Source organism: Silurus aristotelis (assembly GCF_946808225.1).
Source record: "Silurus aristotelis genome assembly, chromosome: 2".
NCBI lineage: Eukaryota > Metazoa > Chordata > Actinopteri > Siluriformes > Siluridae > Silurus > Silurus aristotelis.
Window position 1 is genome coordinate 15,601,241 of NC_139575.1, and position 23,485 is coordinate 15,624,725.

General features: G+C 36.0%; 1 protein-coding gene across 5 annotated transcripts; it reads left to right on the forward strand.

Moving 5' to 3' along the window:
* The first annotated feature begins 3,588 nt into the window (after nt 1-3,588).
* Nucleotides 3,589-23,123, forward strand: sec16b (SEC16 homolog B, endoplasmic reticulum export factor). 5 transcript variants are annotated; one of them, XM_083568980.1, is made up of 24 exons: nt 3,589-4,008; nt 5,241-5,544; nt 5,738-5,835; nt 5,939-6,029; nt 6,247-6,331; nt 6,570-6,690; nt 9,421-9,569; nt 9,675-9,736; nt 10,580-10,718; nt 11,013-11,255; nt 11,843-11,940; nt 15,588-15,669; nt 15,843-15,960; nt 16,119-16,230; nt 18,220-18,325; nt 18,595-18,732; nt 19,119-19,217; nt 19,774-19,858; nt 20,250-20,645; nt 21,265-21,293; nt 21,471-21,575; nt 21,659-21,751; nt 22,165-22,270; nt 22,801-23,123. In XM_083568980.1, the coding sequence occupies exons 2-24, from the start codon at nt 5,282-5,284 to the stop codon at nt 22,836-22,838; spliced, it is 2,856 nt and encodes a 951-aa protein (XP_083425106.1). In that variant the 5' UTR covers nt 3,589-4,008; nt 5,241-5,281; the 3' UTR covers nt 22,839-23,123. The 5 variants fall into 5 exon arrangements, with proteins under 5 accessions (XP_083425106.1, XP_083425108.1, XP_083425107.1 ...); XM_083568982.1 differs by having other exon boundaries at nt 3,589-3,689; XM_083568981.1 differs by lacking the exon at nt 3,589-4,008 and adding an exon at nt 4,593-4,769.
* Nucleotides 23,124-23,485: the final 362 nt, after the last annotated feature.

A 23,485-nucleotide genomic window follows, 5' to 3' on the forward strand; every position in this document is an offset into this window, starting at 1 on the left:
TGTCGTTCCTACTGCACACTTCACCAGAGCTGGCAAAAGTACACACATCCTTTACTTAAGTAGAAGCACTTAATACTCATGATGAGAAGTACAGATACTCATGTTTTAAAATACTCGGGTAAAAGTTGAAGTACTGATTATACTGTTTTATTCAAGTGAAAGTAAAGAAGTCTTGGCTCTGACATGTACTTAAGTAAAAAGTAATTAATACTTCTACCTCTTTTAGCTGTTAACTAGATTTGGCATCAGTTTGGCATCTACCAAAAGTGCAAAAAGTAGCAATCGTGCACATAGTGCAGATAAATATGTAGCATATTTACAGCATGTGAAATATATGTAAGCATATGTACAGTGATTAAATATAAAGGCTATAGCAGTGCAGAGATGTGTGGACTTTATTAAGAGCCTTTGCTATGTTTCCACATGGACAGTTAATGAGTTGATACCGGAGAAAGTGCACATCTTCAAGTCAAGTCAAGAAGCTTTTATATATATAATCATAGACATTTTACAGATTTGAATGATGTATTGTTTTTATCTGTATGATCAATAAAGACAGTAATTTAAGTTCGTTTCCCCATTATGAGGGAAAAACCCATGAAACGCCACCCAGAGGTTTAATTGTGTGAATCATGGCAGATTTGGTGTTTGATTTAAGACTTGGCGCATAAATAAAACAAACGTTTACTGATTAAAAATATTTTTCGGTGGACTTTATTTATTTATTTTATATATAAGTAAAGAAAGGACGTCGTGGATAAATGTATGTTTTGCTGAAGGTTTTAATTTCGCCTCTTTTATATTTATTTATTTATTTATTTATGTATTTAAATTTTTTTTAATAAAAATGATAAAAACAGAAATTCACGCTGAATTATAATTTAAATATAAATTATATAAATTATATAAAAAATAATTTACATTTTGACAGCTATATACAGTATATATATATATATATATATATATATATATATATATATATATATATATATATATATATATATATATATATATATATATATATATTAATACAAAATGCACAAGAACACAAGCAGAGAAAAGATGATGATGATCAGAAATGTCTCTGTTCTCAGTCATGTTTACATCACTGACTCCCTCTGTCTTATCCACGTTAACCCCAAACTTCTTACTGCCTTCTGCCTGCTCATTCTTAGCTTCCTAAACTAGTCTACGTCTGTGGTGAGTGAGAGTCAGAACATTATACACCAGTAGATTAGAAAAGACGCGCAATTACAGGAAATCGGTTGGTGGGCTGAAATCGGCGCAGTGAAAACAAAAAATTTTATATTTCACCAAATCAATGGAATAAAACTAAAGTAACGAGCCGGTTTTGAAAATGTAAGAAGTAGAAAAGTAAAAAGTTGTCTGAAAAATAAATAGAGAAGTAAAGTACTGATACCAAAAAAATCAACTTAAGTACAGTAACGAAGTATTTGTACTTCGTTACTTCCCACCCCTGCACTTCGCTGCTGTCACACTGTCCTCATACATGTCCTGCACCACCCTCACATACTTCTCTGACCCACCTGACTTCCTCATACAATACCACAACTCCTCTCTTGGCACCCTGTCGTACGCTTTCTCTAAATCCACAAACACACAATGCAACTCCTTCTGACTTTCTCTATACTTCTCCATCAACATTCTCAAAGCAAATAATGCATTTGTGGTGCTCTTCCTCTGCATAAAACCATACTGCTGCTCACAGATGGTCACCTCTTCCCTCAGCCTGGCTTCCACTACTCTTTCCCATAACTTCATGGTGTGACTGACCAACTTAATTCCCCTGTAGATACTGCAGGTCTGCACATCTCCCTTGTTCATAAAGATCGGTACCAGCACACTCCTTCTCCATTCCTCATGCATCCTCTCACATTCCAAATTCCTGTTAAACGATCTTGTTAAAAACTCCACTGCCATCTTACCTAAACATCTCTATGCTTCTACCAGTATGTCATCTGGTCCAACTGACTTTCCACTCTTCATCCTCTTAATAGCTGCTCTCACTTCCTCCTTACTAATCCTATCCACTTCCTGATTCACCAACTCCACACCATCTAACCCTCTCTCTTTCTCATTTTCCTCATTCATCAGCTGCTCAAAATATTCCCTCCATCTTCTCAACACACTCTCCTCACTAGTCAACACATTTCCATCTCCATCCTTAATTGCTTTAACTTGCAGCACATCTTTCTCCACTCGGTTCCTCTGCCTGGCCAATCGTACAAATCCTTTTCTCCTTCCTTAGTGTCGAACTTCTCATACAGCTTCTTATATGCCTTTTCCTTGGCTTTCACCACATCCCTCTTTACCTGCTGCCGCATCTCCTTGTACTCCTGTTTACTTTTCTCATCACTCTGTCGATCCGAATTGTGTTTTGCCAACCTCTTTCTCCTTATGCTTTCCTGCACTACCTCATTTCAACGCCATGTCTCTTTATCTTCCTTTCTATTTCCAGATATCACACCAATTACCTTTCTAGCTGTTTCCCTTATTACTTCTGCAGTAGTTGCCCAATCATCCAGCACCTCCTCAGCACAACCGAGCCCCTGTCTGACCTCTTCCCTGAAACTCACACTACACTCTTCCTCCTTCAGTTACCTCCATCTTATTCTTCTTTCAGTCTTCACTCTCCTCCTCTTCTTCTTCAACTCCAGGGCCATCCCTCAGGCCACCATCTGATGCTGTCTAGCTACACTGTCCCCTCCCCACAATTTACAGTATTTAATCTCTTTAAAGTTGCATCTTGTGCATGAAATATAGTTCACCTGTGTGCACCTTACAGAGGCTTTATCCATGTTGTTAGCAAATCATTGCCCCTCTACTTCATGAGCAGCACTAACATCTTGATTCTGGATCAGTAGATTTTTTAAATTTGGATCCAGATTGGATTATATCTGAACTATTCACCTCTTTAGCTTTATAAAGAGATATGTATCTGGCCCCATTCTCCCTTTCTCCATTAGGTCATGCCAAAGTTATATCATGGAATTACTACTAGCCAGAGACTGTCAGATATGGACTGAGGGTATAATGAGTAGCTCTGTTATCTAAATGGTTAGCAATTACAATAAATGTATACATTTATAATAAAGTCATGTAACATTTATATGAAAATAGTGTGTTAGTAGTTCACTTTTTAGGCATTGAAAGAGCACAGAACTTTGCCGAATGTCTATAGTCACTAATACAGATAATCCCCGAGTTACAATGGTTCGACTTACGATTTTTCGATGTTACGATGCCAATAGCAATACGACAAAATTGTAAAAATATTTAAAATTTGGAACAACAGGCAAGAACACTTAATAATATTATTAATAATAATAATAAAGGTAATATTTTAAAATAATAATAATAATAAGAAGAAGAAGAACTATAATAATAAAAATAATAATAATAATAATAATTATTATTATTCATTTTTATTTTTTTTTATTATTGGATGATGATCATCATCATGCAACTGTAGTTTGCCCTTCCTAACATGGCGCTTGTTTGACTCCACTGCTCCGCGTGTCTGTGGTTATAAATGTTCCTGAATGTAGAAAGCCTCGCGAGCGTAGCAGTTCTGCGCGACGTGGCGACAGAGACCCAGAGTACAGGGATGAACAGTCCGCGCGCGCACACAGCAGCGTAGAGCTGGAACTTTGCTGCATGTGATGTGTGTAAGTGTGTTTGCTGATGCGCGCTTTCTGGTTTGAGGACTTGCACAGCTGTTTCAAGTTGGAGATGCAGAACCGCTAGATTTGGGCATGACTTTTACTGTACTCTTTGAAGAGAGAGAGAGGTAGAGAGAGAGGAAGAAAGAAAGAAAGAGAGAAAAAAAAGCAAGCAAGCAAATAGGGTGTGCACTGTGTGTGTCTGCTGTACTTTGACTCCGTGAACAGGGTCCATAGGTCACTGCAGTGTGAGACTGATTTGGACTGTCATGATGTGGCAATGTGTGTTGACTCGGAGACACAGAAAAATACCCTCTTCTGAACTGTGAGTGTACACATCTGGCTTTCTCATTCCTTAACTTCTTCTTAACCCTCCAAATCCCATTCTGCTGTTTGTGAAAGGTCTGGTGTGGTTTGATTAGTTATTATAGTAATAGGATTGTGGACACTTTGAAAGAAGTTCAAGTCGTTCAAGTCAGCATTTTATCCTTGTCCTTTGCGTAAAATATAAATCAAGTTTTCACAGATGCATGCAATTAAAACATAGTAAAGGTTTGTATACACTCAAAGTCAAGGTCACTTAATTTTTTCAGTCACTTCATAACTTTCCATTTTCCCTCCTTCCTATGTTGTTGTTTTTTCTTTTCTTTACTGTGCTTCTTATTTGACTTTTACATTTATATTAAAAAAAGCTCTTACATTTTTTCTACTAAAACTGATAAAAATATAAAAAAGTAATTTATGACTGCTGCAATGCCTAACTCCAGTCAAACAGGGCAAAAACACCAAAGGTGAGCAATAAGTAGTTATCACAGAGAAGGAACAAAACAAAGGCACCAACTTCTATTCTATTCTATTCTATTCTATTCTATTCTATTCTATTCTATTCTATTCTAATAAATTATAATAAATTATAATAAATTCTTATTGAATGACTAAAATTGTGATCACAATTCATTATAATACTATGTTTCACTATGAGGCAAGTATACTTTAAGGCTCTTCTCTGTTCTGGCACCGAGGTGGTGGAATTAACTTCCGACAGATGTCTGTACAGCGAAGTCTCTGGTTATCTTCAAGCGACGGGTGAAGACCTACCTCTTCCTGAAACATTTAAACTAGCACTTTCCAAGTTTGCTTTGTTAAAAAAAACCTCTCAACAGAGTTGGAGGCTGATTTATCTTAAGTTTGTAATCTTGCATACCAGTGTAGATTTATTCATTGATAGAGACTCAAAGAACTTTTGTATGTCGCTCTGGACAAGGGCGTAATTGTAAATGTTCGAAACTCAGACATAATTTCATTTTAAATAATTAAAATAATTGGGCTTTATGTTGACACATTGCCTGAACCACACTGTAAGGATATTTTAATGCAGTAATCCAGAGCTTCTCTAAAAAGCTTGTTCAATAATTATTATTATTATTTATTTATTTATTTTACATTAATTAGGACACAAGCCGTCATTTGTAGTAACTGAAGCCCCTAAAATACTCTCAAAATAACTGAAATATTATGTTCTAATAAAGTTGTTTTTATAAGAATGTGTCTCTGTAGTGTGACAGGTTACTGTGGCTGGTTTTAACTCTGATCTTATAATGGAGCCTCGAGGGCAGAACTGGAATGAAAAGTGGCCACAGAACCAGCGCTCAGAACACAGAGTTAGAGATGAGCAGTACAGGTCTCATCACACAGGAAAACATGGCAATTACCCTTCTCCAGATGCAAGAGACATCGACAGACGATGGTATGCTCGAGACCCACGTTATATGTACTACATGAGTGGTCCTCCTCCTGCAGAGTTTAGCACTGCATACAGCAGCCAAACATATACACCCGACCGAGCTAGATCCCACTCCAGGTTAGTACACTGATATGTGCTTGTGGTCTTTTTTTTTATCACTGTCTATTTTATTAAATACACCCACCATATAGATCCCTATGCAGCTATTAATTTACTGTCTGTAAACAATTTTACACTATTAAACCATTTTTCAGCCTGCATGGACCCTGGGGGTAGAAGAGTGTGTTTCTTACTGGTATTATTTGTGTAGGCAGGGATATGATTATCCTCCCCAGAATTACTGGAACTACAGAAATGACTCCAGCTATTATGATCATGGCTACTACAGAGGATATTATGGATACCCAGGTATACAAATAATTATTCATTAGGTTGGTTAAAATAGTTTAACTGATTAAACAACAGAGTGCCCGTTAAATGCAATTTGCCAAATCCACTCATGTAAACGCAGCAGCCTCAGATACCAGTTCATGGCCGGTGCAGGGATGGAGGACAGAAGGGAATCAGGAGTGGTCAGGAGCCACATACACACCTCAGCATGGGTCAGGCAATTTTTCATGTTATTGGTGTGCATGCATGCAGCAGGAATTCTCTGGGCTGCTCCTTCTTTGAATGCATATTATTTATGCAGAGCTAAGTTCTAGTACTACATGTTATGCCTTCCGATTTAAACCATTGTTTTGTTTGATTTACTACTGTTTGGGTAAAACTGTAAAATTACACTTGTACCTGATCCATTCCTTCAACTTAATCATTTAGGTATGAGCTCAGAAGAGACAGTGGACAGTATGATGGTGAAGTTTCTCTGAGAGAAACCATGGATACTAGAAATGAAGCTGGAGAGGTTAGCCACATCTATACTGCCCTACTAACACTGTGTCCTGTTTATGCATAATTGTGATCAGAATTGCATGTACTGTTACTGCCTATAAGTTAGTAGTCTGCATAGTACTATTAGTTATACCTTTAAATGGTTAATTAATAAGTGGAACAATCTGTGGAAACTTGGCATCCCAAAGCCCCCTGTATTTTATCTTGTGTTGAATTCTCAGCTTAAACCACTAATACTACATCTCCCCCAGGTATCTGAACCTGGAGGCCTAGCCAGCTCTAAAACTTCTGGCCTATCGTCTAGCACCTACGAACTCAGTCAGTACATCAATGGAGATGAGCAGAGCAATGCTCCACCTCCAGCTCACTCAGGTAGATTTTGTCAAAATAAACATACATACAGTATGGTAAACATTATATTGTGATATCTGCTGTGAATCAACAAGAACATTTTTAGGGTTATGATTATTACAGCAAATGTAATTGTAAATTTTTAAGAGGTTTTTGAATCACATATTTGAGCAGGTGAAGGTTGTTTAGAAAAGGAAGACCTCAGTGTGTTTAAATTAAATTTCTATCTTCCAATTACACAAAACAATAATTACAGAAAAAAATTGTTTGTGCATTTTTTTTTTTTTTTTTTTTTTTTTTTTTAGCACTTAGAAAGGGTATCTAAGGGCATTTGTTAATGCTGTGTATATACATTTTTTGTGAGAAACCTATATAAGTAACTACATACTTTTATAAGGGTGTTCATTTATTTGTACATAGGATAGATAGATAGATAGATGGATAGATGGGTAGATGGGTAGATACATCTTAATTGCCATTGCATAGTACAGGTACACAGCAATATAATGCAGTTACGCATCTACAAGAAATGCAAATGACGAGTGAAGATAATATGTAAATATATGTACAGCAATATATATATATATATATATATATATATATATATATATATATATATATATATATATATATATATATATATATATATATACATATATACAGTGGGTACGGAAAGTATTCAGACCCCCTTAAATTTTTCACTCTTTGTTATATTGCAGCCATTTGCTAAAATCATTTAAGTTCATTCTTCTTCCTCATGAATGTACACACAGCTCCCCATATTCACAGAAAAACACAGAATTGTTGACATTGTTGCAGATTTATTAAAAAAGAAAAACTGAAATATCACATGGTCCTAAGTATTCAGACCCTTTGCTGTGACACTCATATATTTAACTCAGGTGCTTTCCATTTCTTCTGATCATCCTTGAGATGGTTCTACACCTTCATTTGAGTCCAGTTGTGTTTGATTATACTGATTGGACTTGATTAGGAAAGCCACACACCTGTCTATATAAGACCTTCCAGATCACAATGCATGTCAGAGCAAATGAGAATCATGAGGTCAAAGGAACTGCCTGAAGAGCTCAGAGACAGAATTATGGCAAGGTACAGATCTGGCCAAGGTTACAAAAAGATTTTTGCTGCACTTAAGGTTCCTAAGAGCACAGTGGCCTCCATAATCCTCAAATGGAAGACGTTTGGGACGACCAGAACCCTTCCTAGAGCTGGCCGTCCGGCCAAACTGAGCTATCGGGGGAGAAGAGCCTTGGTGAGAGAGGTAAAGAAGAACCCAAAGATCACTGTGGCTGAGCTCCAGAGATGCAGTCAGGAGATGGGAGAAAGTTGTAGAAAGTCAACCATCACTGCAGCCCTCCACCAGTCGGGGCTTTATGGCAGAGTGGCCCGACGGAAGCCTCTCCTCAGTGTAAGACACATGAAAGCCCGCATGGAGTTTGCTAAAAAAACACCTGAAGGACTCCAAGATGGTGAGAAATAAAATTCTCTGGTCTGATGAGACAAAAATAGAACTTTTTGGCCTTAATTCTAAGCAGTATGTGTGGAGAAAACCAGGCACTGCTCATCACCTGTCCAATACAGTCCCAACAGTGAAGCATGGTGGTGGCAGCATCATGCTGTGGGGGTGTTTTTCAGCTGCAGGGACAGGACGACTGGTTGCAATCGAGGGAAAGATGAATGCGGCCAAGTACAGGGATATCCTGGACAAAAACCTTCTCCAGAGTGCTCTGGACCTCAGACTGGGCCGAAGGTTTACCTTCCAACAAGACAATGACCCTAAGCACACAGCTAAAATAACGAAGGAGTGGCTTCACAACAACTCTGTGACTGTTCTTGAATGGCCCAGCCAGAGCCCTGACTTAAACCCAATTGAGCATCTCTGGAGAGACCTAAGAATGGCTGTCCACCAACGTTTACCATCCAACCTGACAGAACTGGAGAGGACCTGCAAGGAGGAATGGCAGAGGATCCCCAAATCCAGGTGTGAAAGACTTGTTGCATCTTTCCTAAAAAGACTCCTGGCTGTATTAGATCAAAAGGGGGCTTCTACTAAATACTGAGCAAAGGATCTGAATACTTAGGACCATGTGATATTTCAGTTTTTCTTTTTTAATCTGCAACAATGTCAACAATTCTGTGTTTTTCTGTCAGTATGGGGTGCTATGTGTACATTCATGAGGAAGAAGAATGAACCTAAATGATTTTAGCAAATGGCTGCAATATAACAAAGAGTGAAAAATTTAAGGGGGTCTGAATACTTTCCGTACCCACAGTATATATATATATATATATATATATATATATAAATGTGAAATGTGCAGAAGTAATTAATTATTTTAGATATGTGCTGCTCCTTTAGATGGAGGTGTTTTTACCTAATAGCCTCCAAACCTCTTTTTCATCATCATATTGATTTGGTGTTGGGAAGTTTGCTTCTTGCTTTTAAGAAGAGCTGACCACCACCAAAATACATGACATGTAGGTGAATTTCCACATTTTGTTAAATTCAAAGCTTTAATTTAACAAGTTTGACTGCTGTACTCTCAACTTCCCAAAAGGAATTTATTAAGGTTTTCACTAAGAGTTTAAATGCACTTTAAGAGCCAAACTCTGTATTATTCCAAGGATATATCAACCTCCTAGTTACCAAAACAGAGCCTTAAGCACTGAGATGGCACTGTTCTCATTTTACATTAATACTCTATTTGTGTATTTTTATGCTATTACAAGCAGAGGCTGAGTCCAAGTCAGTGGTTCCATTGAAGTTCTGTGTTCCTCATGTGGCTTTAAGCTTTGGGCCTGCAGGACAGCTAGTGAGAGTCACTCCAGTGTTGCCAACTCATGGAGAACCTGCTCAGGTGGAGCTCCACAGCATGGAGGTAGCCATTACTGAAGCAGCTCTTATAAATGTGCTTTATATGGTCCAGTATTAAAAACGATGTGTATTATATGTATGATGTGATGTAACACCCTGGTGTGTAAAGGTTATACTGAGTGACACACGTGAGCAAAATGATATGCGAAGTTTTCCTGGACCACTGACAAGGTAAGTCCTTCTTTTACTATACTGCTATTTTTCCATTAAATTAGCAGCATCACCTTATTACATTTAAACTATTAAAACCTCATTAATAATATGTGAATAAGTAATGAAATCATGATGACACCTTTAATTGTATTATAAAACATAAGAGCATTGGAATCCATACAGCACTAGGAAATAGGTGTCAGGCATGTGTAGGTCTATATATGTTTTTTTTATTATATAGAATTTTTTATTAGAGTAAAAGGGAAGGTCTTTTTATACAATATTTCCTCTGTCTAATGAGATTTTTTGAAGCTGCTCTAAAAAATGTAAATTGATTAGTCTGTTTAATAAAAATATTGTGCTTGAAAAAAACTTTGGGCGAATTTAAATACATTCTCTAGCAAAGATCAAATAGCAGTTTCAGCTAGAGAACAGTTTTGTACAAATGCAAGCATTAATATTCCTACTTCCCTTACTACATCGGATACAGTTATGAATTCTTTACTTTATAGGTAGTATCCTTAACTCTTATATGCATCTGTTTTTCTGAAGCAGAAATAATTAACCACTTGTTTATAGGTTTCTATCTGTGATTGATAGCTATGAAATTACTGTATATACGTAATTAAGAGCGAGTCTTGTAAAAATTAATGCTTTGAAAATTATAGTCTGCACAATCACTCAAGCATTTAAACAAGCACAGCTCTATATAATCCATGTATAGTTAGTTATATGATTCCTTTTGTTAAATACCAAATGTTAACATTCCATCAGTTGCTTGGTAGTATGCTTTTTACGTGAACAATTTGAAATGCATATTTCAAAAAAATTCATGCATTTTTATATTATTCTTTTATGTAGGGAGGATCTGCATAAGGTGGACGTCATTAATTTTTCCCTGCAAATGGCTGATGCTTGTCTGAAGGATGAAACCTCATGCAACGATTCCTCGGTCTCCCTCCTTTGGCAACTACTGGTACTGCTATGTAGACAGAATGGGGTAAGCAGGAATTTTTTTTTACTGATATTGTAGTTTGTAGTAACAAAATGAAGTTGTTTGGTGCAATTATGTGATAATTAATGGCATTCAGGCATTCATGACAATTTCTAAGAACATTACCCTTATAGGGCCAGTGCAAACCTGATTAACCAAAACTGTTAGGTCTTATCCTTTTTCATATTTTCACCCCACATTCAGCTAAACTGATAATATAGTTTTAGGACTTCAGTCAGATATTTTGGTTCAAGAAAACACAGTCTGTTTAGTTGGTGACACTGTGTGCATGTTGTGCAGAGAATCGTGGGTTCTGATATTGCAGAACTCCTGCTTCGAGGAAGCCGCTCTGTGGGAACATTTGATGGAGATGGTGAGCAGTCAGATGTAGGCAGCCTCATAGATCTGAATGAATCTCCAAAATCAGAGTCGGAGAGCTACAACTCTTCAGATCTCCTAACTGGAAACCCACTCGGCAATGAAGAGACTTCTGAAGAAAACCTCCAAAACTACACCAAACTCCTGCTGGCTGGAAGAAAAAAGGTCAGGTCTCTTGCTAGCACTGTGGTGGCTATTAAATAGTCATAGAAGATTTATTTTATATAACATTTTTAATACTGTTTCTAGGTAATATGTACAAAAACATGCAAATATCGAGTTTTCTTTATTTCTGTATCGCTATACATTTTAGCACTATATGCCACTTCAAATGCGTAAAACCTACTTTATTTATTAGAGCTTTCATTGTGTTTCTTGTATTTGGCTTGTAGTATTACTGTAGTAATGTTCTACTATCCCAGCTAAAATATTTACTTATTACTAATGCTGATGCTAACCTAAAGCAACTGGGGTAATATTTTCTCTTCTCCTGTGTTATATTTCCTCTATCCCAAATATATTAAAATGACCATGTATGCAATTTGAACATGCCTTATTCATATTGTTTTATATGCTTATTTGATTTTAGCTACATTAGCTTGTAACATCATTGCTAAATTAATACTTCATGTCTAATTGTAAAAGAAAAATGATAAACGATTTCTTGAAAATAAATGTAGTTCATCTGTGTTAACATCACAGTTTGGGTTGCAGGACTTTTCACCAAATTAAAGTGTCTCTTGTCTATATAGGAAGCACTGGAATCAGCAATGCAGAGTGGATTATGGGGACATGCTCTGTTTCTGGCCAGCAAGATGGACAGTAGGGCCTACAACACTGTACTGAGCAGGTGATTGTCACTGTGTTTTCCTGTATATCAGTTTTCTCACTGTAATGCATCTATAAAACCTGCTTATGAACTTAATACACAATTCTGTATTAGATTCCACACATACAAAAACACAGATTGGTTAAATAGGTGACATGTTAGCACAATGTGCCAGTGCTTGAATCTTTTCAAACATGTGGTCAAGCATATGGACCTCTTGTGGCCTTTCAGCTGGCAAAATCCAACAAGTACTAATGCACAGGCCAGCATTTTTGAAGAATCCAAAATGTCTTATTATAGTTTGCTTACTGATGACAAAAGTCCAACTTTCAGAAATTGCAATTTTCGTATTTTTATAAAGCCCACAATTTTTTTTTTCAGTGAAGTAGAGCTGCTGCTATCGCTTATTTTAGTAATTGAGTACTCTAATGATTATTCCATTGATTAATTAACAGTATAAGAAGTGTACTTTTTATAAAAATAAGTATTTTTTACAATTAAAGAGCAATACTAAATAAGAGAATAATAATAATAATAATAATAAGAGAGAGAAAATAATACAGGTCTCTTAAAATGAACAAGTTTAATTGCATACAAGAATATCGGTGAAAACTAAACCCATTTAGTGCATTTAATTGCCTTATTACATCAAAATACAAATAGAGTGTGTTACTTGTCCAGAGCGTTCCAGAGTTTAGCGGGTGATGCCTCAATAATAATGATCCGTGGGAAACACAGTGCTCCATGTTTAGTTAAATGCATTAACATTTAAACTTTCAAAACACTTTTGAGGGAATGGTTCATCTAAACAAATAAAAAAATGTAGATGAACAATAGTGGTTTTAAAAATAGTTTTGCCAGTTTCAGGGACTGGGACCCATCAGGATGCAGCAGGAAAAAAACACATGTGTTAGAGAAAAGCTTTTCAAAGCATGTGGAAATGGTTGCCAAGTTTCAGAAAAATTCCCTCCTCAACTAAATGACAAAAATACTTTAATTATCTGGGAAAATTTCAGATGGTGCATTTTTGACTACAGATAACATGCAGATCCTTGTTATAGTTTGTAAGAAATGACTTATCTTTTCCATAGTCCTGTTTATTAATTTTCTGTCCATAATCTAGAAGCAAATATATATGTTAATTTTGAGCACCGATTACTGATAATGGCATTATGTTACTGCTAATCAGGTAAAGGGAATACTTCAACGGCATGGCTGCTATTTATAGTTTTTTCCTAGCTTGTTGACATGGTTTCTTCTTGCAAGGGTTCTTGCTATTGCTGATCTGTGTTTTCACCTGTCATAGCACTGTCCTCACTAATAATTTTAGGCTGGGTAGAAAGTGACAGGGCATTTAAATAAAAACAAACAAACAAAAAACATCAGAGCTAAAGCATTTAAAATAGTACGAAAACTAGAATGCCTCCCCAATATAATAATTCCACACACATTTTAGTTCACGCTGCATCTTTTAGATTATTCTTTTAGATTTTTAGATTATGGTCACCATGGTGACATTGTAAATTAGATGTGAAATGCACAACTTTGTTCTCTAAGCCTCTAAGCCTTGCTAAGGTGAGAGAAATCTGTACAATTATTGATCACATTAGAGCAGTGAATGACACTACTGTGCTACACTTTACACATTTAAAAACAAAGATCAGTTAAGTAGATAACACTGTACTACACCGTGCCAGCCATTAAATCATTTCAAGCATGTGGCAAAGCATGTGGATTTACTGTGGCCATCCAGCTGGCACAATCCCACAAACTGTAATGTTTTCTGTCCAGAAAGTAGCTCTCATTGCTGCCAAAATGCCTTGTATTCGTTATAATCCCATTGGCATGTTTTGCTAAGTCAACCATCTGGTTTGTAATGGGACATTTTGCGGGCCATAAACACCATAGTGATGGAGAAGATTGAATGTCTAGTGTGTAAATCTGTTGGCTGAGGCAGCTGTATGAATTGAACTCTCCTTGCAGTCATCTCAATTCAGCATGGACTCTCAAATCTGCTGCTGAACTGGCTTAAGTGAAAACTGACCCTGCCTCACTGGGTCACTCTCTAACAGCTTTTGATAAATAGCAGTAAATTGTCACCTCCTATTTTGGGAGGCATCTTCCTCTATGATCCTGAGCTCAGTTTACGGTCTGTGCGTAATTGTACCGTGTGGGTTTCTTCTGTGTTCCCCTGCTTCCTCCTACCTCTCAAAAATATGCCTGTGGATTGGTTGCATTTAACTGCATCTAGAAATGTGTGCGTGTGCCTCAGGCTTTTTTATTAATATCGACCACAAACCTGTGGATAAAATCCTTACTGAGGATCAAGGAATGAAACTGGTGTCTGACCAGCTGATATTCTTGGACCAACCATTTATACAATGCCACACCTTTTCTTAGGTCTGTGTATTGCATAAATATTATAGTGAGTAGTATATATGAAATCTTCTCCTCCTGTAACCAAGGATCTGCATATTTCACCTAAGGACATACATATTAAATGAATATGGATGTTCTAATGCAGGACATGGAAGAACTCCTACTACCCACTACACTGGATCATAGGCTGTGGTGTATTTCTCTGAGTGTATGTGTGTGTGTATGTGTGTGTATGTGTGTGTGTATGTGTGTGTGTGTGTGTATGTGTGTGTGTGTGTATGTGTGTGTGTGTATGTGTGTGTATGTGTGTGTGTGTATGTGTGTGTATGTGTGTGTGTATGTGTGTGTATGTGTGTGTATGTGTGTGTGTGTGTGTGTGTGTGTGTGTGTGTGTGTGTGTGTGTGTGTGTGTGTGTGTGTGTGTCGGCCAAGTTATTTAAAAGTCCATTTTGTGTTGTCTGGATTTATTTTGTCTGGCAATATTTTTGTAGTTTCTTATTTTTCTATGGGATAAAATATAGTACAGACCAAAAGTTTAGACACACCTTGTGTGTCCAAACTTTTGGTCTGTACTGTATATATATTATATATACAGTACAGACCAAAGGTTTATATATATTATATATAAAGTACAGACCAAAAGTTTGGACACACCTGTTCATTCAGTAATCTAAGCAAAAGGTGGCTACTTTGAAGAACCTACAATATGACATATTTTCAGTTGTTTCACACTTTTTTGTTATGTATATAATTCCACATGTGTTAATTCATAGTTTTGATGCCTTCAGTGTGACTCTACAATTTTCATAGTCATGAAAATAAAGAAAACTCTTTGAATGAGAAGGTGTGTCCAAACTTTTGGTCTGTACTGTATGCTAATGAAATTGCACAAATAAAAATATAATATACTGGTTAGTTAATTATTCTACAAAACATTTCAGTACCCATAAAATACTATTATTATTATTATTATACTATTTAGTGAGTCCTCGTTCTTGTAATATATAATAAAATTTGACACAACTATAGAGTGATCTAGGTACACTAAAACCTTTAAATGGTTTGAGCAGGTTCAGTAGGGCTCAAATCTGGAGACTGATTTGTTGATTGCAAAGCACCTTTCCATGATGTTTACTAGGCAGAGGGGTTATGCTTGCCCAGTTTTCAATCTGACAAAATTCTCTGGTTCATCTATTTACATCTAAGGCTCTTATTGTGCTTAACATGTTTTGAGTATTCATTAATATCTGTTACCAGGCTTGTAAAATGTACTTGCTATGTGATGACAGGTTTACGGGGAGCCTATCTCCTAGTGATCCACTCCAAACCCTTTTTCAATTCCTTTCTGGGAGGATTCCAGCTGTTGCCATGGTAACACAACTTAATCTTTTCTCGTTTTTTTCCCCTCAACTGTGTTCTTGTTTGTTTTGACTCGAATACGTTCCTGATTAAACCATGCTCATTTAGCTCATCATATATATCATATATATGTCTTGTGTATTCTTTTCATTTCTCCTCTCCTCTCCTCTCTCCTTTTCTCTCAGTCCTATAGTAAGGAAAAATGGGGTGATTGGAGGCATCATGTTGCTGTTATGTTTTCCAACAAAAACGGAGAATCTGCTATGCACTTCAAGTCCATCGTCAACTTGGGTGACACCTTAGGTAGTAAACCTTCATAAATTCATAAATGTGAAGTAAACCTTTACAAGTTCTTGAACCCTGGACAGCCATTAATTTACTTAATTAATGACTCTTGAATCAAATGCAGAGAGACCGCTATTTTAGCAATGACATCATGTTTAGCTGTATTTCTGTGTTAGCTTCCAGAGGCCTGCTGCATGCAGCTCACATCTGCTACCTCACGGCTCACACATCCTTTGGCTGGTACTCAAACAAAGCAGAGCGTCTGGTGCTACTCGGCAGCAGTCACAGGTAAGGCTCTAATGGTAACATTATTATAACTGTATGAGCTTTAGCTTAATTCTTTATTTAGCTTTATTTGTGTACCACACAAATACATTAAAGATTACCATGTATGATATTTAAAGGTTACTTTAAAGAAAGAATGTACATACTATAAACAATCTATGCTCAAGTCTCATTCATTATTCAGTGGATAACTGCATTTGGATACTATAGACTTTAAAGATTATTTTAACACACAGGGTAATATTTGATATAATAGTTTACATTTAATTGAAACGTATAAAGGAAGTAATAATTCATATTGTTATTAACTGTGTTCAGCCAGAAAAGCATGGGTTGGTCAATCCACCTCTTAATACCATCATTATGATGTTACATATATGGCAACTATCAATACTCTACCGGAATGCAGTATTACGGATGCACCGTGCCAGCCATTAAATCATTTCAAACATGTGGCAAAGCATGTGGATTTACTGTGGCCATCCAGCTGGCACAATCCCACAAACTGTAATGTTTTCTGTCCAGAAAGTAGCTCTCATTGCGCTGCATCACAGATAGGTATCTCATGCAGTGAGCATGAATGCCATTACTAAAGGAGGTAGCCCAGTGGACACAATCCAACAAGTCTCCAATAAGCCACAGCTGCACTGCCCACATACATCACCTCTAGCAGAAGCATCAATATTAATTAAACTCGTAAAATGATCCCAGGCTTTCCATACATTTTTGTGCATTTTTGTACATTTTTCTATGCATTACAGTTTTCCTAGGGATTTAAAATGAAGTCAAAATGCAGGTGCACTTTGATAACTCTGACTAGCATGCACTTTAATCAAAGGACATTAAAATGTCTACATGTTTTGATTTATGTTTAAGCAAAATAAAATGTATGCTTAAAAAAACAGCAGTGCTCACAGTGCTGGCTTTATGATAACATGTAATGTGATGGCTAAAATCTGACTGGATAGAAAGTCTAACGTATAACCACACTGCATCTAGGAATGTAAAGAAATGCTATGAAATGAAGAGACTATTTGGAATAATTTAATACATATTCATGGACAAAAATATATTAAAATGTAAGTCAGTGATTCTGATATAGTTTAGGCCAACAGAGATGGCCTTATGGGCCCTGAAGGCCCACCACTGATAAAATGTAATTGATTTTTATGTTCCCTTGTAGCTCATTTCTTTGATATCTGTTTATTCAAAGTAACAAAAAATGCTGTAGAAAGTTACTTTAATTTAGTTAATTTTTTTAGCATAACAGCACAGAGAAACAAAAACCATGCAAAGCTTTAATGTACCATAAAATATAAAACATCTGCTCTCCAGACATTAATTAGAGTGTTTCCCTGTGTGCATACTTTTTGTTTTTATTAAAAATGTAGTCTGTGTCGAAACAGAAATGAAAACATTTGGAATCATACTCCAGGGAAAGACTTCTCCTTTTCTAACCTAATATTTGGCATGCTCAGAATGCTCAGAGATGTATTATAGGTCTGGATCCAAAGAGATTACTAAATTCCTAGACTAAATCTTTGATTATGGTTAAAAAAGGGAACCTTTAATTTATAGAATAATAGCCAGATTGACTTGTCAGAACTATTCAAGCAAAATGAGTCAATGGCCCCAAATGTAATTGATATTTCTAAACCAGGATTGTACACATGACCCAACCTAACAGCATTGTTACATTTTACAGCTCAGATGTAATTGCTGTTTGTTACATGTTACTATTAGACATTACTGGACATTGCTTTGAGTTCTATCATAAGTTATGTGTGAAAAAACTGACCAATTATAATGAGTTTTTCCAATTTGTTTGTTAGTGAATACAGTTGCTGAGAATGTTCAATATAAATTAAGCAGCATTTATTATTATTTGCTGTATTCCTTGTTTCTCACATTATTATTTACCACAGGCACAGATGACATTAAGGTTGTATTAAATGCTTCTGGAAATTTTCTCTTGATGTAATAATCCTGCAGTGCTTCCTTTGCTGAATTCTGCCATGACTCAGCCATTCGCTGCACTGAAGTGTTTGAATACTGCCAGAGACTAGGAAACCCGTCTTTCATCATCCCTTCTTTTCTGGTATGTCTGTTCTGTTCTCTTTTAGTCTCATAAACAGTCATGTCCAGACGTTGCCCTTAATCAGTGATTTTGCCAAGTTTGTCAAATTGCATCTGGCAGCTAAAATAATTGTATTTACCTGTAGTAGTAGTTGTGTGTCTTTTAGTTTAACTAATTTGGGCCACTGACAGTTCAGTATTTAGAATCATTTGATTAACTAGATTTTGGTTTATTGTTATTGTTGGTTATTTTCTACTTGCTCTACTATTGCTTTTGTGTGTCTTGTGCAGGTGTACAAGTTCCTGTATGCATGTCGATTGCTAGACTGCGGTCTGTTCTCACAGGCTTTCCATTACTGTGAGCTTGTAGCCAAAGCTCTGCTCACAATACAAGAGCCACACATCATACTGCTACAGGAGGTTATTAAGGTAACACACTCATGAGCAAAGATACACAAATATGTGCATGTTGTATCAGAGAAACACAAGACCTTAAAGAACAAGTGACTACAGCAAAACAAGCGTTATTATACCTATTGAATTTCACCTTCTTACTCAGTACATAATTTGAATCAATCCACATAATCATTAGACCTGCAGATGCCATTGAGTTCTTTAATTTTCTAATTATTTTGCTTTTTATGAAATGGTTTCAATTTTTTACAGGGCACTGAAAGATTTTTACCTCAATGTGGTTACTTAAACATTCTGTTTAAAATTTTTTTGTCCAAATTATCACACTATGTTATTAATCACATTATGGCCTGGGTCTGCATATTGGGGATTTATTTTATTATTTTCATGTGCTTACACAGATGTTGGACAGACTTAAACACTCTGAAGCACAGGTCAGTGAGACAGGTGCTGATCCAGACTGGCTGTCTCTCCTACGTCAGCACCTACAGGACCTGCTGGTGAGCTCCTGCTTTGAATATGCAATCACAATGATCATAGGTTACATGGTGATTACATTTCTGTCTGTATTAGTTTTGTAAATTAAATGAAAAAACAGACATGGTTTACAGATTTTTAAACTGCAGCCTCCTCTGTAACAACAAGGATAATGCAGATTTTTACACTGACTTTAAAGCATATTATTATGCTTGTAAATACCGGCAAAAATAAATAAATAATAGTTTTATATTTAAAAAAAAAAAAAATACATGCACATATATATATATAAACAATTTAAATTAAAAAGTCACTGTTGGGTCTTCATGCAGAACCTTTAACTCCCATCTGGCCCAATTTGTAAATCTTTGGGGTTTTTTTGTATGCTTTGCTCTTACATAGTCTAGTCTAGGCACACTACTGCTATATACTGCATAGGCTGTTCAGCTACACTGCTCCAACATATCTGTATTCCAGTATCTAATATGTACCTGTATTTCTGTTTGTTTGTTGTTCCTTATGTAATTATTTGGGTATATGTCTTATATGGCACTCCCAATAAACCATGTGTATTTGTAGATGGGGAAATCAGGCAATAATGGATTGGATCTCTTAGCTGCTAAAGCTACTGCTTTGGCCCAAAAAGAGAACAGAGTGTGTACAGGTAATTTAGTGTCCCACCACAATAAACATTGCAAATGTGTTCAATGTAAGGTTAATGTGTTAGTCACATTCAGTTGGAGACATGAGATGCCATAAAGCTCCAGTTACAGTGCTGTCTATCATTGACTAGCCTCACTATTATTTGCAATTAAAGATGGCAAAATTAATTTCATGTCTCTATATACAGTAGAGGCAAAAGGTTTTTGAAGCAGCACCTACTTCATAAAAATATACTCAGAATGTACTTTTTATAAAAAAAAAAAAAAAAAAAAAAAAAAACAATATTTCTTAAATTGCTTAAATAAAAAAAAGTGTTGTCAAACTTTTTTCACTGTTTTTATTTGAATGTAGTTCACAACTGTTAAGTAACCTGGTATATTTTTTTTTTATAGATTTTTACCAAGATGACCTTTTCAAAACTGAGATGATCCACTCCTCTCATGAAGAGGAAAGTCATAATGGTTCAGGAAATGTGCATTACAATCAGTCCCATCCTCATTCCTCCTACCCATCAGAGGAGCAGTCTTACTCTGGTTATTTTCCAACAGGACAGTCCTACACATCCTACCCCTCAGAGGAACAATCGTACATCCCAGAAACCCAAACATGTGCTCCAGAAGAGCAAAATCTTCCTCAAATCTATGCTCCAGTTCCCATCTATTCTCAGCAGAATCTGTTCTCTTCTGAACTCCCAGCAGTTCATGCAGTTCAGGATGGTATAAATCATTCTGACGTAACATACCGTCAGACTGTTTCCAGTCTGGATTCAAGGAGCCACAACATTACAGGTTGGAATGGTGACTGTGGAATGCTTATGAATGTCCCTGAATATGTGTTGGTGAAAACTGGTGTTGAATATTTGGCTGGTGTGGGTAGAAAGGTTGATGGTGTGTGTTACTGACTAATTGGGCTGCTGAATGTGAAATGTGAAATATGGTAGTTTATTGTGCTGGTGAGTGCAGGAATGTCATAATACTTTTTGTTGTTACTTAATGTTGCTGTTGGTGAATGTTTTAATGCTTTAAAGTGTGTGTTAGTATATGTTGGTTTTGGTTATTGTGTGTTGATGAATAGTGCTGTTGCAGAATGTCTGTGTTGATTTATTTTGGCAAGCATTTAAATAATGGTGAATGTTGATGGAGATTGCTGGTGTATAATGGTAAATAATGCTGTGTGTTAATGCTGGTGTGTTTTGGTGAATATACATATTTAATAGTAAATATTGCTTTTAGGGAATGTTGAAATTAGTGAATGTTGGCAATGGTGAATGCAGTGTATGTTAATACATTTTTGTGTTGGTGCATTATTGCTTGACAAAATATGCACACATATATGATGAGTTATTACATTTAAGTTAGGAACACAATGACAGTAATTTGCGACACCGCATGTTTTTTGTTTCCCTAGATGGTGATTTCTCCACTGATAAAAACATGGTAAGAAAAGAGATTATGTTAATTTCAGATTGCTCTTCTTGCAAACTTTTCTATTTCATAATCAGTGGCAGAGAAAATTTTTCATTTATTGTAAAACTGAGGATAGTATAAAACTAAGGATAGTATTGGCTAGTACTGATAAAATATTTGTAACATTTTGTAATGTCTCTATTCAAGATGGGTGTTCCTACAAGTGATACTGCTCTTGATAGAGCTGATCAGGGCATAACAACTCCTTCTAAGGCTAATACGAAAGAAACCACTATTCTGAAATCAGAAAAGGTCAGTCTGTTAAATATTTAAAATATTAAAATTGTTGAAGTTTTCGTATCCTTTTAAAGTTTTTTTTGTTTGCTTTTAAACAGGAACCAAAGTCAGGGTGGTTCAGTGGATGGTTCAAGTCAAAGCCTAAAGTAATTCCCAAAGATCAGTATGAACAATTAAAACCTGCTGCCATGGTAAATATACTACTACTACTACTACTACTACTACTACTACTACTTCCTTCTCCTCCAGATGTTACTAATAAGTTTCAAAGCTGTCCTGTAATTCTAATGTTTTCAAAAAATAATTATAATTTCATGCATTAGATTTTTAATAGAGTAATAACAGAGTTTATAAGTTTTTTTATTGTATTTGCACTGGGTATATTTATATACACTATATGATCAGAAATATGTGGACACCTGAGCATTGCCTCCACATGTGGGCCTTCCCTACATTTTTTATTATTATGTTCCTTAATTGAAATGAAAAGACTGAGCCCAAACAAAAACCCCTATTTAGCTACTGTAATGCCCAGTTTTGCCCTTGATTAATCAATATGTTCAAGTAGCTCATATGTTGTGTTTAAACATTTGGTTTGTTTTAGGAGTCACCCCCAATTCCTACCTTTCCTCCTCTACCAAAGATATCTTCCACCATGCTGCCTTCACAGAACCAAACTGCTAGCGTCAATCCCTATTCTAGGAAAGCTGGTGAGTTAAGTGTGTTTCTTAAATATCTATAGTCCTGATGTCTTCCTTTTAATCCTAATCCAAAATGGAACTGCTCTGGGATATATCTACAGTAAAATTATCTATATCACAAAATCCTTATCTTATATCCATTCAAGCCAGGATTACACTCTAAATCCTGAGAACATCATATATAGATATCAAAACATGTTCACAACTTAACACCCAAAGTATGACAATGCCGACAGACTAGCAGACAAAGTCAGCTGACAAAGTTGCATAGTAACTTTGCGAGTGCACAAAATTATGAAATCATCATAAACAGCACTCATTATTCAGAATAAACCAGTTAGCAAGGTAGCAAAAATATTAATTCTAGTTCAGCGAAAGACATGTCTCATCTTTGCCCTTATGCTAAAAATAAACTACTAGTTACGTGAAATAAAACAGGTCAATAGTGTTTTCTTATTTATCTTTTAATAAGCCTATTAACAGGTCACGTAAACAGGTCCTGAGGTCAAAAGCGAGTGATTAAAGTTGTTTTCTTTTAGGTCAAAAGCCAGGCGCAGCTGTGGGCCAGGCTCCCTAATGCAGCTCTACACACGGGGTTGTTCTCTTCATGTGAGGCTTAGAGGTGGGGTCAACATGTGACTTCACAACATCTCAAGATTAACATTGAAAAGAAACCTAAAGGATCAAATGCAACATAAAAATCATATTTCAACAATTTTTGGAGGGACACAAATGAATTCTTTGTGGGATCTGTGATAAGTGCATAAGTGCATTTGATATATTAGGGCTTTAATTTAACTGTCCTGTAATAAGAAATTGAAAAGCTGAGTGGTGGAGCTTCTAGTGAGACCATTAACGGGGGTGGGGGTTTTCAGATTTCAGGAATGCATAAAATTCAGAAAGATGTACATGATCTACATTCCAGGTTTAAGATGAAAAATAAGATGTGATCTATAATAATACCTGTCTCACCAACTTTCCTGAATTTGGTGCTAAAAAAGGGACTTTCACTTTTTAAACAAATTGTATATAGAAATATGTATAATATGTTTATCACATTAATTGTTCTTGTTTAAAGCTACTGATCAGCAACATCAAAGACAAGTGCCAGCTAATGGATTTTAAATTATTTATAATTATCTATGTGTTTATAGAATATTCAGTTAATAATCTATGATGATGGAAAATTCATTGTTTCAATGCATCTCTTAACTTTGAAAGCTC

Excerpts from the sequence above, each read along its gene's own strand:
- sec16b (XM_083568980.1), top strand. The coding sequence starts at position 5,282 with ATGGAGCCTCGAGGGCAGAACTGGAATGAAAAGTGGCCACAGAACCAG. Across the intron at positions 5,545-5,737 it reads CGAGCTAGATCCCACTCCAG|GCAGGGATATGATTATCCTC; the intron begins GTTAGTACACTG and ends TTATTTGTGTAG. Across the intron at positions 18,733-19,118 it reads TGCTACAGGAGGTTATTAAG|ATGTTGGACAGACTTAAACA; the intron begins GTAACACACTCA and ends GTGCTTACACAG.